Source organism: Pholcus phalangioides, unplaced genomic scaffold (assembly GCF_987345545.1).
Source record: "Pholcus phalangioides strain wild (caught in Gottingen) unplaced genomic scaffold, Ppha-v1.0 ptg000015l_1, whole genome shotgun sequence".
NCBI classification, from domain to species: Eukaryota; Metazoa; Arthropoda; class Arachnida; order Araneae; family Pholcidae; genus Pholcus; species Pholcus phalangioides.
This window is the reverse complement of record NW_028301608.1, coordinates 15,883,323-15,897,246: the sequence shown is the minus strand read 5'-3', so window position 1 is coordinate 15,897,246 and position 13,924 is coordinate 15,883,323. Positions and strand designations below refer to the sequence as shown.

At 38.4% G+C, this 13,924-nt stretch overlaps 1 protein-coding gene across 4 annotated transcripts in view; it reads right to left on the bottom strand.

The window, feature by feature from the left end:
• LOC149075538 (solute carrier family 41 member 1-like) overlaps positions 1-13,924 on the bottom strand; it is a 54,392-nt gene that overhangs the window by 24,405 nt on the left and 16,063 nt on the right. For 2 of the 4 annotated variants that reach the window (XM_089242933.1, XM_089242932.1), the window contains exons 2-5: positions 7,870-8,130; positions 6,792-7,165; positions 5,454-5,561; positions 5,137-5,353 (exon numbers count right to left, since the gene is read on the bottom strand). In XM_089242933.1, coding sequence (XP_089099059.1) covers positions 5,137-5,353; positions 5,454-5,561; positions 6,792-7,165; positions 7,870-8,095 — 925 coding nt within the window. In that variant the 5' untranslated portion in view covers positions 8,096-8,130. Of the gene's footprint in view, positions 1-5,136; positions 5,354-5,453; positions 5,562-6,791; positions 7,166-7,869; positions 8,131-8,263; positions 8,591-8,665; positions 8,786-13,924 lie in introns of those variants that run through there. The other 2 variants (XM_089242931.1, XM_089242934.1) reach the window with 2 other exon arrangements.

The following is a 13,924-nucleotide window of genomic DNA, read 5'->3' as shown; positions in this document are numbered from 1 at the left end:
ATCGGCATTTATCTTTGACTTTAAATATAATTTTCTAATTTTACACAACAAATTTTGGCCGTAATTTTCTCCAATTTATATCGTTTCTCTTATCTGAGAAATCAATTTCGCAATAATTTATTATTTTGTCAAGTTTGACCCACTTATAAGGGACAGTGAAATATCGGTTATTACGATGTTTATTAAACTTTCATGAACCAGAACCATTGAAAAAAAAGATAAAAAATACTCAATGATCATCGTAATGTATTTCTATAGTTTATGTTTTGAATATAGGAAACAGGGCTAGACAAATCGGGCTCGGACATGTAAAAATATTTGACTGGGCATACATTTTTTTTTCATATATGCCTATATGTTCGACACAAATTTCATTTTTATACAACTACTAAACCATACATGCACCTCGTCCATATTCCTCTGCGGAACTTATTTTCATATTATACCGTATATTCCCAATATTTAATGCTGATATTTTCGGAATGACAAGAAACAGAGTTCTACTTGGATGATTTTCCAAAAAAACTTCTCACAGTTGTTTTTGTGTCATTGAATATAGTGGAGCCCACTCATAATTTTGCTACTGTACGTTTTCCCGCTTAGTACGACTTGTTTTCGTCGTCTCGACTTTCAATAAAGTCGAATCGCCTTTTTTTTGGTTTTTTGACGTGAAATAAAATAAGACGTGACTTAAATCATCTGGCGATACCGGGAACATTCGCAAAAAGTTAAGTAGGCGAAATTCTTTAAGGGGGTTGGTGCACGCATATTTTCCAAAAAAAAGCCATAATTTTCCAATTTTTCAATACTATAAAATTTTCTTCGTCTGTGTTAATATTCTTGTTCTACCTGTTCTAAATTTTTTTTTAATATAAAACAGCTGGCAGGCATTACACATGCCCACTAAAATGCTCTTTTCTCAAAACTACGTTTTTTGTTAGATAAGGAACATTTTTTCGAACACCACTCATTCAAACGTCTTGAACTTTGTATCTCTCTCTCAACACTATGGTGTTACATAATTTAACACGAGGATTTTCAATTAAAATTATTTATACAATTTTTATGGCACAAAATATGGGTAAATCTTGGTGACTTTTGAAAAAATAGCATGGTGGACTTGAAATTCGATAAAAAGATTAACCAACAATTAAAATTCTAAAAGCTCGTGTTAAAGTATGTAACACCATAGTGTTCAAAGACACACAAAGTTTTGAGACATTTGAATGAATGGTTTTCGAAAAAAATGTTCCTTATCTAACAAAAAACGTAGTTTTGAGAAAAGAGCATTTTAGTGAAAAACATTAGCGCGTGTAATTGTAATGCCTGCCAGCAGTTTATATTTAAAAAAATTTAAAAATATTTTTAGTACATGTAGAACAAAAACAAACACAGAAAATTTCATAGTATTTAAAAATTGGAGAAAATGTATTTTTTTGGAAAATTTGCGTGCACCAACCCCCTTAAAACGCTCATACCTCAAGCACCCAACACAAGTCAAAAGCAATGGTATCGTCAGATGCACATTGCGAAGGTGCATTCAATGATGTAACGCTCCGGTTTTAATATCTCTTCCCATCTGGCAACAGGCCCACTGCCCCGATTCGTGACAAATTGTTTTCCCGCTGTATCTCGATCAATTCACAACGAAAATAGATGACATTGGTATCGCTTGTCAGCTATTCCAAAGACAGAGCCGATGATATTGGCATAATTTCATTACGCCAGTACCTATCGCGCGATTCAAGCCACAAAAAACATGTTCACGTCAAAACTTGAACCATGTTGTGCACAGTATATGATTTTTTTCTATGTTTTTCGTCAAAGGTGGTCTTAAAAATGTCATCCTCAGATATAAAAACCAAAATTTCGTGGAATCTTCGATACCGTTATAATCGAGTCTGACTGTATATTACAGCGTTTCTCAATCTGTATGGTCCACAAGCAGATTCGATAATTTAATTCTCACTGAATAAGAAAAATTATTTAACCGTTGTAATTGATATTAGTGATATCCATATGGGTTCAATTAAACATACCGTAATACTCAGGTTTACTATACATCGAGAAAAATGCAGGAACTTGCGATCGTAAGTGCGGGATACCACTAAATTTTTCCAAAAAATGCAATCGATTGTCTTAAACGCAATTTTATAATTACTTTTAAAATCACCGAAGGGTGGGGAAAGAGTTACGGGCAGAGTAAACAAATGGATTTTACAAAAATAAATACGGTCAAATAAGGATCTTAAATAGGGTAAAATACGGGACATAACCAATTACCATAAAAATTGTTGCCGTAAAAAGGCACAATCACTAAGTTTTATCAAAATTGCTCAAAAACTGCGGAAAAAACGTTGAACCTGACAAATGTGAACTGAATACTATATGGCACAAAAATATAATTTATATATATAATTTGATATACTGTATTATATGAAAACGTTGCATATTCACGACTTTAGTAAATGTTACGAATTCAAATAAAAGCATCGTTGAAATAACGACACAAATGTATAAAAAATAAGAACTGGAACCACCAAAATTACAGGAATGTCCCGTAATACGGGACACAAGTGGTCTGTCAAATTGTTTCAGACATTTTACTGGCCCTTATTTTCAGAAAGGTTGAGAAATGGTGGTATATTATAATTAGAAGCAGATGTTTGCGAGCGTTTACTTCACCTGTTTTCTGATTGGTGACGAGGAATTGTTAATCAATGGAGGAATATTGCCATCAAGATGAAACTTTCCTCGTAATCATAAATCACAGATGGCACAAAAAACTGCCGCTAATTCGATAGTTCTATTGTATAATAAAAACATTTTCTATCGTATTTGTAATATTTAACGAACAAACACCTCATCCGTAATCGACTTCAATATGCAACAATAAAGATACGTGCCTTTCGTACGATCTCGCATATTTTGGTGCTCTCGATCATGCATGTTAACTGCTGCAGAGTAAACAGCAGCTTTCGCAAAGCGTATTATGCAGTTTGCTTAACCTTGCAGCAGCCTTATTTCCTGTTGCGAGTGCGTACGTAACATGCGAGAACATCATCTCCTATCTTCGTCAAAAATCATCGCCGTCGTCGATTTTTTAACATGATCTCAAATGCATTACGCGCACGATTATTAAGAGGCGACAGATTCTCGTGGCGAATTATGCTCGAGCAGGTGCGTCGATTTTACGCTCGCTGAATGCACATATTGATCAAATGTTATGGCATTTTGGTGCTTTTATGGTAAAAAACGTGTTTTCATTTGCCGTGAAATTTACCTCAATAATAAACAATGGTATTTATTCATCGCAGATAGTGCTTTGAGTTTTCTACGTGAATAAAAGGTCATTTATTCAACGTGCGTGAGTTGTCCGACTTAGTTGTGTCTAGGTCGAGCTATTTCTCTATTCCCCGAAAGAAAATGCCTTTAAAGCCAATAACAAGGGCCGAAACTTGTTACAACAAAAAATTTTACTTAAAATTTTACTTAAATTATCTAAATTTACCCGTGATACACATGCTACTAAAAAAAAAGCTTGCTTTATTTGCTACAAGGTGGAGTGCTCGATTATAGCATGCTCGCCGTGCGTATTCGTTTGCTAGCACCTAGCACAGCCAGAGACTTACTTGTTAAGAGTTAAATGAGCGCGAGTGACTGTACGGTGAGTGAGTGCATGAGTGACAATGTGACTGTGTGAGTGACAATGTGACTGTGTGAGTGACTATGAGAGCTGCCGAGTGCCTGTATGAGTGATCAAGTGAGTGACCATTTTTATGATCCCTTTTGTGATCAAGTTAGTGACCGTATGAGTGACCACACTTACTAGGTCTCTCAGTCGCTCACAAACTGTCATTCACTCACCCACTCGTTCACTCATACTGTCACTCACCTCTTCATACAGTCACTAACTTGATCACGAAAACAGTAACTAACCCGATTACTTGTTGACGCATACGTTCGGTTACTCATACGGTCATTCACCCACTCAGTCACTCGTACGCTCACACACTAGTTCAATCATTCATCCACTGACTTGGCCACTCATACAGTCACTTATTTGGTCACTCAAACGGTCAGGGCAGGTGAAATGTACCGGCGACAAAACGTTCCAGCGGCGAAATTCCCGTAAAGGTGTGAACATAGTACGTCCGTATTTCTGGTTCTGGAAACCCGCGTCGTCTCCGGTTGGAAGTTATTTTAGTTTGAAATTCTGGTTTTCAACCAGAGACGACGCGGGTTTCCAGAATCGAAATACGGACGCACTATGTTCACACCCTTAGCCTTTACGAACGGCTCGGTTTGAGAAAAATTCGGTTTACGAATATGCAAGCTGAACTAAATGCCAAAAGAAGCATTCCAGTTGCTACATGACATTTTTTTTTTGTAGGGGCTTTGGTCTACGAATTATATTTCAACAGAGTAAAGTACAGGGTGTCCCATAAATTCAGAAACAGTTTTAAAATTAATAAAAATTGACGGAATTGGTATATTTGAATGCAGTTTGCGAAAAACTCATTCTCACGAAAGGAGTTTATTTTGGTACAGAAAAAATTGGTTCAAATTTTTGTCGATAGAGGGCACAGCAAGAAAGCATACTACTGGAAATATGTAAATCAGAGTCATAAAAAATGCAGGGTGTACAATTAACAGATCATTTCTGAATTTTCCTGTTACTGGCGCTTAGATAAAGTTTTCATTGTGATGTTGACGTTATCAGAGAAAGAATTATTGGTGAAGTTACTTTAGTTATGAATCGCGGACTAAGGATTTATGAACGTTTCGGACATAGAAGAGATTGAAGAAAGGTCCAAGTCCAATTACTACTGCCCCTCTATCGACAAAAATTTGAACCAATTTTTTCTGTTCCAAAAAAAAAAAAATCCCTGTTCGTGCGAATAACTTTTTCGCAGTTTAATTATTTCCATTGGTTTTACGTTATGGACGGGCAGTTGTGTACAAGTCCATACTATAAATCTGAGGGGGTTCCAGGATTCAATTGGTTAATTTCACATTAATTCGTACGGGAGAAATTTTTTCGGTTTACGAACAGACTCCAGGAACGGATTAAATTCTTAACCCGGGAAGTCAACTGCATTTTCAAAAATTCTCAATATAAATGGTGCTAATTACCGAGAAGTAGACTCGCAGTAGTCGCGGTGAATAGGGCACTGGCTCCTAAAAGTACGGCCCTATCCAGGTCGAAGGCGTTCTCTCTGCTGCTTCTCATCGCTGTGGCGAAACAGGACGAGAGGAAAGACAGCACTGTCGCCTGACATTGCAACAGAGTCATGTTGCCCCAGCACATGTACCATCTTTCTCGCCACGAATCTAGTTTATCTAAATTTACCTGAAACGAATCGACGAAGTTAGTAATTATTAATCCGAAGAAGAGGACGTTCGCATGAGAATAATCGAAAGCTTATAGAACGAATAAAAATAGAACTCACCTGGGTTGAAACCCTGGACGCGAGGGTCATTTCCAAGTTCCCTTTCAGCCCTAACAGGGTGGGCACGAGAATGAAAATTTCCGTCACGCTCTTGAAAGCGTCCCATTTCTGCAAGGAACACAAACACGCGTTTAGAAAAAGATAAATTCACTATAAAATATTGAAATTATTTGTTTTCTCAAAGAAAAAGCTGTCGGGGGTTGAGAATATAAAATCAATCTCGATTCCGTTGAAATCCAACTGAAATATTACGTATCTATAAAAAAAGTATCAACTCGTTTGGGAAGCATTTCTAAGCGAGCGATTAAACATCGATCTTGTTTTGTTTTACGTAAATATGGATGCGCTGCTTGATCGCTCGCCAGCAAGAAAAATTAAGATTGAAACAGTGTAGACGTACACATCTTTTTCCAATTCAACCTATGCTGAGAAGGCTGTTTGATATATAATAAACGCAGCTAACAACTGTATAATAACTCTACTGTACATAACTCTTTCCAGTTATAACTACTGTACTTTCATTGATATACACCCTGTAGCATTACATCCCTATAAGAATTATTCGTTATAAACCAGACTTTCATTATAACGGACAATCTTCAGCCCCCTATTAGTCCGTTATAACGAGGTTCCGCTGGATTGATTTGAAAAACGATCTCTCAAATTCTGTAGATTTTTGCCTGTTCAAAATAACTTTCATTGGTTGTTTGCAGTGCCCTTACATATGGTATAATAAAATCAGAGAATAATAAGGGTTGCAGGGATAGAGCGGTGTCAGCTCCTCCACCTGTTGGAGTCATGGCGTCAACTGATGGGGTATTGGAACCTCAGAGAAACTATAAGGAGTTGATGCGTGATCAAATTCATTCATCACGCGTCGGCTTCCGATCCAATCACGTGCTTTGTTTTCAGCGAGTTGCCTGCACTATAACAGGCTATTCCGACTGACGAATAGGCTAGATTAGCTTCGAAACAACTGTCTGGTGTTCTATTTTTGTATTCTGAGCAAATATCGTTGGCCCATCTTTCTCACTGTGCTCAAAAGGTATTTCCATTATGTCTTGGATGTTGAGTTTGATTGTACTTCCGTTGGGCACAGCGAGAGATCAGATTTGAGTCACAGCTTCTGTGCTGTAACACCGGCATTACACTATAAAAGGTTTAGAAAGTTTTTTACAAAACTTGAAATAAACAAAAAAACAACCAATAAGCCCATTGTTAACCGATACGTTTGTTAGTTACATTTTTCAAGTTCTATAAAAGAACGTTTATAAAACTTTTATAGTATAATTCCCGGCTTAAGGAAAAAGCAATGATATAAAACTTGGTCGCACTCACCTCAACTTCATCCAGCAAAAGACCAGCTCCGCAAGTTCCAATGCCAGCCACGAGGAACGGGAAGAACACCTGAAGACAGATGGCCAGCAAACTCTCGTCGTCGTCATTCTTGCGTCCGGAACCTGCGTCTTTCTCCTTGGAGTAGCGGCTGGTCACACTGCTATTGCTCGTCCTCTTCGCCGGTGGTCCGTCTTGCGAAGACGGTGGCTGCGATGGCCTGCTGCCGAACGTAGGATACATATCATTTCCCGGAGTTTTCGTTGGGACCTCTGGAAATATGTGGACCACCGAGTCTCGCACTCTCGTGCCGTCGAGCCTTTTACGAGAGTTTTCTTTGATGTACCCATTACCGGTTGTCGATTGATGGTGCGATTCTGTTGGCGTAAATTAAAAATAGCATGAAAACAATATTAATTACAAGTCCCTATTCTGACGAAGATGTTTCGGGACAAGGTAAACAAAGGACCTGAGGCCTGCAAATAGGAGAAGGCTGGCAGATTCAGCATCCGGGCTCGCAAGACTAGCGATGAATGCCGAATCGGCTCTTCATCTTCTTTTGACAGCTCGTTCAGCATTAGGAGAATAGGGAAGCATTGATGCATGCTTACTCCTACCGAGTTACATTTTTGTCTGCAGTCCTGGGTAGCCTACACGACAAGGTAATGTTTGGTTGGTTAACAAAGTAAGGAACCCTGGGAAAATGAACTTCAAGCCTTTCAGGTCCAGATGATTCATTTCAAAACAATCAAATTGAATTCTCGAAATAGAAGCAGTTGCCATAATTGGTATATCCAGAGCAACTATATCCAAATAAGATTCATTGAGGCAGAGGCGTACACAGTAGCAGAGGGGCATGGAGATCCTATGCTTCCCAGAAGACCAAAAATTATAAATATTTGTTACTTTTTGTAAAAAAATATAAAATATCGAAAGATGCCAATTTTGGCATCCAAATGGGCCCCAAGCTATGCTTTGGGCAAGTGTCCCGTTTGTCCATGCAAGAAACAGGTACTGGGCACATCCACGTGGAATAAGCTTCTTGTATTATAATCATTAATCTCTTAGAACATTCACTCACCTGTCTCTGTATTCGATTCTAGGAATACTGGGTTGTTGTAGGCAGCTTCGGAGGACCTATCGTCGAACGATGATCCATCATCGTGAGTCGAAGATGAAGTCTCCCTGCCATTGGATACTAGGGTCGCCGATGAATCAGTCCTTTCTGGTGGCCCGCTGCTCACACTCGACGGACGGTGAGGTGACGTAAATGAGGCCAGGTGACGGACGTTTAGGAGTAAGGCCATCGCTATCACTGGGAATCCGTCATCCGCTCTGCAAGCTACAAAAAAGGGAAGACGAATCCGGCTCAGCTCATGTGCAACATTCAGGGACTAAAAAACTAAAACATGTTTTCATTTTGGATTTAATTTCTTGAAGAAAAAGAAATCGAGTATATTTTCAAGAAAACTTACATGGGATTGAACATTGAAAGACCGGACACAACCAGCTTCACATCTCGGAGAGATATCGAAGCGTTCCCCGAAGGCTGGGTGTATCCGGAAACTATATTAAAAACAAAAGGAACGCATCCGCCGCAGACAACAAAAATAATTTGATACAATCATGGGACATCAGCCATCTAATAACAGATAAATAAAACAATCTACGCCAACGGACGATCGAAATTATAAATGATTTCTAAGTGATGGCGTATATCCGTCCAGCTTCCACATATCAGTTCGATCGTCGTCATCGTATAGTCATAGGTATTTATTTATTAATATTTGTATTTATCTATTAATCCATATATATATATATTTATTCTTCATTATTATTATCTTATTATTCGTTATCTATCAATCACTATTACTCACATGACAACACTCGGATCATCTGATCCCGACTTGACGCCAGCGACACGTTTCAAAAATGAGTGGCGACACATTTAACGACAGAAGAGTGCGAGAGAAAGATCTTGTGTACATTTGTCGCGCACCTTAAGCACGAACAAATAAGATATTCCTGATTACTGTTCTCAGCAAATCCCAGCAAAAAAGGGTACGGAAAAAAAATATTTACTCGTTTGAACAGCGACCTCTTTGTTTTTACGATCTCAGAGACATACGTCGACTTTATTACCAAATAAAAACTAATTCGAATATTCACATGACAGTGAATTACTATTTATACCCATGGATTTTTTCCTTGCTTTTATAGACCCTCTACGGTTCATCCCCATAGAAACGTATTGAAATTTTTCTTTTTCTTAGAAAATTCTGATTTAAATGGATGCCGTTAGCATAGTTTTAATTTAAAAAATACCATCAGAATACCATTTTAATCACAGGTATCCCTCCGTTTATACAAATACAAATACAAATACAACGCCACAACAGGCAAAATGCCCAGCGAGGTGGCTGATAAAAAGATGCCCATAAAAATATGGTTGTCATATGTTTCAAAAATACAGCAACCCAATTAAAAATGCAATTAACACAAATTACAAACAATATATACACATGATAAAATATTATACAATGCCCATAAAGAATACTTATGGTTGTCTTATTCTAAGAATGGATAGCTTCTCGATTTACCCCAACATGTTTATCGTATTTCTTTTTAAACGTGTCAATTGTGTTACAATTTACTACCTCCGGGGGTAAGCTATTCCATTTATTAACAACCCTATTGGAGAAAAATTCCCTGCGACACCATAACCTTGCATTGTCCCTCACCAATCGATACTGGTGTCCCCTTGTAAAAGCAGTCGATTGGCGGTGTACTAAAAGTTCATGGTCCATCCTATCCATCCCATTGAAAATTTTGAACACTTCGATCATATCTCCTCGACACCTGCGTTCATCCAATGTAAACATATTCAAAAAATGAAGTCTTTCTTCATAACTCAAGCCCTGTGTGCCAATAAGGACACGCGTAGCTCTTCTCTGCACCCCTTCAACCAAGTCTATGTCCCTCTGTAGGTATGGTCTCCAAAACCTTACAGCATACTCCAGTCCAGGACGAACTAAGCCTCGAAAAAGCGGAAGAATGACTTTAGGAGAACGCGAAGAGACCTTTTTGAAAATGAGACCAAGCATTCTATTCGATTTTTTGACAACCGCTGAACAATGTTCAGAAAACTTAAGTCGCTCGTCAATGAGAATTCCCAAATCGGTGACTCTAGTTGCATCCGGGATAGTGACACCATTCAACTCGTAAGAGAACCGTGGGTTGTTCGAACCAAAATGAGCGACCATGCACTTATCTACGCTAAACGTCATGCTCCATTCATTTGCCCATGCTGCAATCTTGTTTAAGTTGGTCTGGAGCAACTCCCTATCGCTTTCATTCCCGATTACCCCCTTTTACGCGATTTCGCTATAATGAACTGTGAAAAGGACACCAATCAGCACCTCCTCTATCTCTAGGAGGTGCTGCACCAATCTAGTTCTAAACCTGAGAATGGGATCGTGAATTTGAGGTATGAAATAGTCAAAATGAAAAAATCCGTTTGATTTGTGGATGAGACAAACATAGAAGAAACACCGAAATCCATCTGACTAGATCTCGCCAATCTTTTGGTAGCACATCCACAACGACATCAAAATTTTGATAAAAAAACACGATCCCAACGAATGTAGGATACCCATGTTTACGAGGAATATTCAGAATTCTCTGGCTTTGGCAAGTTTTTATGAAGAGACGAAGAATGCTGCCAGTCAACTGAGTTTTGACTGTTTTCATTAGAAGAAAGTTATCAGTCTATCATAATTAGATTCTTTAGGAAAGAAAATATCCACACTCATTAGAATCAATCGGAAGTAATAGACACACAAAAATGTAAAGGAACAAAAAGCATTTTCCGTCAGTTTATGCTGTTCCCCCCCCCCTCCCAACTTCTTTAATTCAAATATCTCTGCGAATATTGCACTTAGAAACGCGCTAATTCTTAACAAAATTACTAATTAAAATTATTAAACACTTGATACTGATTGGCACCAAGTGAGACTTGCATAAATGTGAATTCAGTTTTGAAGGAATTGTGGCCATATTGATTTGCATGCAGAAATTTTGAAGGCTTTAACACTGAACTTATAGATAATATCGAAGAAACATAGCCCCCGCTCAGATATGGGATCGTATTGTTAGGGTTGTCATAGATAATTTGGTGCGATTCTATAAAAATCTCCGAGCACGTAAAAAATTTCAGCAGCTCTCAGGGCCCCTATTGTGGTCCTGGGAGATACTAAGTGGACACGGGTGAAAATCGAGAGAGCTGGGAAAAAAATTCAACTGTGAAGAAAGAGAAGTAAAATATGGTGGGGGGAAAAAACGTGATTACTTTTATTACTTAATCCAGGGGAGCTACCCTATATGAAGTTGGACCATCTTAACGTATGGGCCCATTCGAGCATGACCGGGGGCGGGGCAGTCCATAGACCTATATAAAAAGATCTAGTGTAATAATTTTCGAGACTAAAATGTGCATATACGTAAGCTGTTACTTCCAGCTAAGTACGGGGCCCTGAACGCATCACTTTGCCCTGGAATCGTCATGTAGTGTGGGCCCTGCATAAAACCAATACAAAAGGGAAAACTCGTGATAGGCGGGGATCTAGAACGAAATGTCAAGATTTTTGGATCCTGGATCCAAGCACGGCCAAGGGGTTCAGAGATCGATTTTATTTATAAGATTTTGATTCATTGTAAATTTAGTTTTCACGAAAAAATTCAGTTTTGAATAAGTTTAATTCGATTAGTAGAAACTGTCTTGCTACTGAATGAGTGCGTGGGGCCCCAGATAAGACAGAGGCCACGAAAATAAAATATGGTCCAAAAGGGGCCATGGGCAAACAAAGGTTAAGAAACACTGCTATAGAGTTAAAATATCGGGTGCACAATATATTTTACTTTACTAACGCTGTTATTTGCCGCATGCTACTTTTTTGCCCTCTATAACGATATATTACCTAGATTTCATCAAACTCCAGTAGAAAAATAGCGTCTTTAAAATGTGAGAGCATTTGCTGGAGCTCTCACTAGATTGTGGCCTACTCCGAAAACCGCAAGAGATGGTGCTTCAGCTGCTTAGGTCAAGTGGCTACCAACGACTTGAGGCCAGGCTGTAAGGATAAACACGTGGCTGCATTTAGCAGTTATTTAGTATTTTTCATCTGAAAATGGGAGGCGATAATGCCTCTTCAAAAAAAAAGTTAAGGGTAGAATGTGTTCATAAATACATCCGCGATTGCTTTGTGTGTCAATTTCGCACTTTTCACTATTCGAATGTTTTGAGAAGTTGTAGAAAATTTTTAATAATTTGATATGGATAATATGAATATGAGATTCCCCTTATCGAAGCCCAAGCATTCAAAGAAATTTGACTGACATGACTGGAGCGAGATCTACCTGTTCGAACCCCATTTTGTATACAAAAATTAGATTTATGAATAAACGCTAGATCCGTTCATCCCTTGGAAACGCCTTCAAATCTGTAAAAAGATATAAGGCGGGACGCATCTACTGATTCACCAATCACCAACTCTGGCCATATCGCTATATTGCAATTTACTGTCATTAATGAGATGGGTTGGAAATGAAGGCGCTATCTGTCGGTGGTCACTTCAAGTTTGTTAGCGAAAATATCTATATCCTCCCTCAGGTTCAAACCCGGGACTATGGCAGCCACCTTCACGATGGTAGACGAGCATCTTACCACCACGCCACTTGGGCGTTAAGGTTTACGGTGGGGGGACGCATCTGATTTTATCGGTTCGAACACTATTGGCGGCACGGTAATGGTCGGCTGAAGTCTGTTTCCTACGGTTTACCCACTTCAATGTGCGAACGCGAGTCGGTCTTCCCATTTCAAAAAGTCTCTCCGTAGAGTGTAAGCAGTCTGAACAATACGATGCTTACATAACATGGAAATTCAAGCGTTTACATTAACTGCTTCAAAATATGGAGGTCAGATGGCAGCACCAGCAAGAACACGAAACAAAACTCCGACAACATAAATACGTTTGAAGCCACACAAAATCGTTTTCCCCGTATTTTTTTTCTCCTCAATTTTTCTCCAATATTTTTGATTTCAAATACTTCAGTGAATATTGCACTTAGAAACGGGGAATTTTTTTTTGTTGGCATCAGGAAAGACAGGGTAACAACTTTCTAATTGGGTTTTTGAGGAAGGTGTGTCCGTATAAAAAGTTATTTCTATTTTGACAACTATACAACCAACCCCTTGCAACATGGATGATGCGTCTGAGTTCTACACTAATTAACCATGGAAAAATGGTGCTTTTACCTCTTGTCCATAACCGACAAACGGGTAAAAATAAAATTTTATCAATCGCAAAATATGACTTTCAGAAATCAAATACTTTGCGCGTGTTACTAATGCTATTTTACTATACGCAAACATCAACTGTTAAGTTTTGCAGAAAATTTGATAATTTAATTTATATTATTGCTCAAAAAGTATTTATTATCATAAAATTTTTCATCTGGCACGTTATATATTCTTTGCAATTCTACTTTAAAGTATTAACTGTTGTGTTTTTTGCTGTGAAATTGAATTTTCTGGATTTTAATGTCAAAACTGATATTTGAAAAGTGATTTGCCTCCTTCGGGAATCGAACCCAGCTCCCCCCCCTTTGCATACCGGGCAAGTGCGCTAACCAATACACCAGAGAGACACTTTTCAATTCCTCATAACACGCATTAGTAGCGTGAAGCGCTGAGTGGAGTCTTAACAGCCTCCCTTAACTACAGCGATTTTCGTCCCAGTTGGCGTTTTGTATGAAGAGATGGTATTTTTTCGGCCTGAAATATACTGAGGAATTGAATTTTCTGGATGTTAATGCCGAAACTGATATTTGGAAAGAAGTGATTCGCCTTCTCCGGGAATCGAACCCCTGTTGTGTTTTTTGTTTGATAGGCGGCAGAAGGGGTTCTAATTAAATGAAGTTTCTCAACATTATATACCCTGTACTATAATGTATACTTGATTATTTTCTAAAAGGGATATTTTGGCTGAAAAAAATTTCTTTATACCCATTTGTTGGCTATGGGCAAAAGTAACTAAGAAAAGCACCATTTTTTCATGGTTCCATCGTGTCTTTTTGGT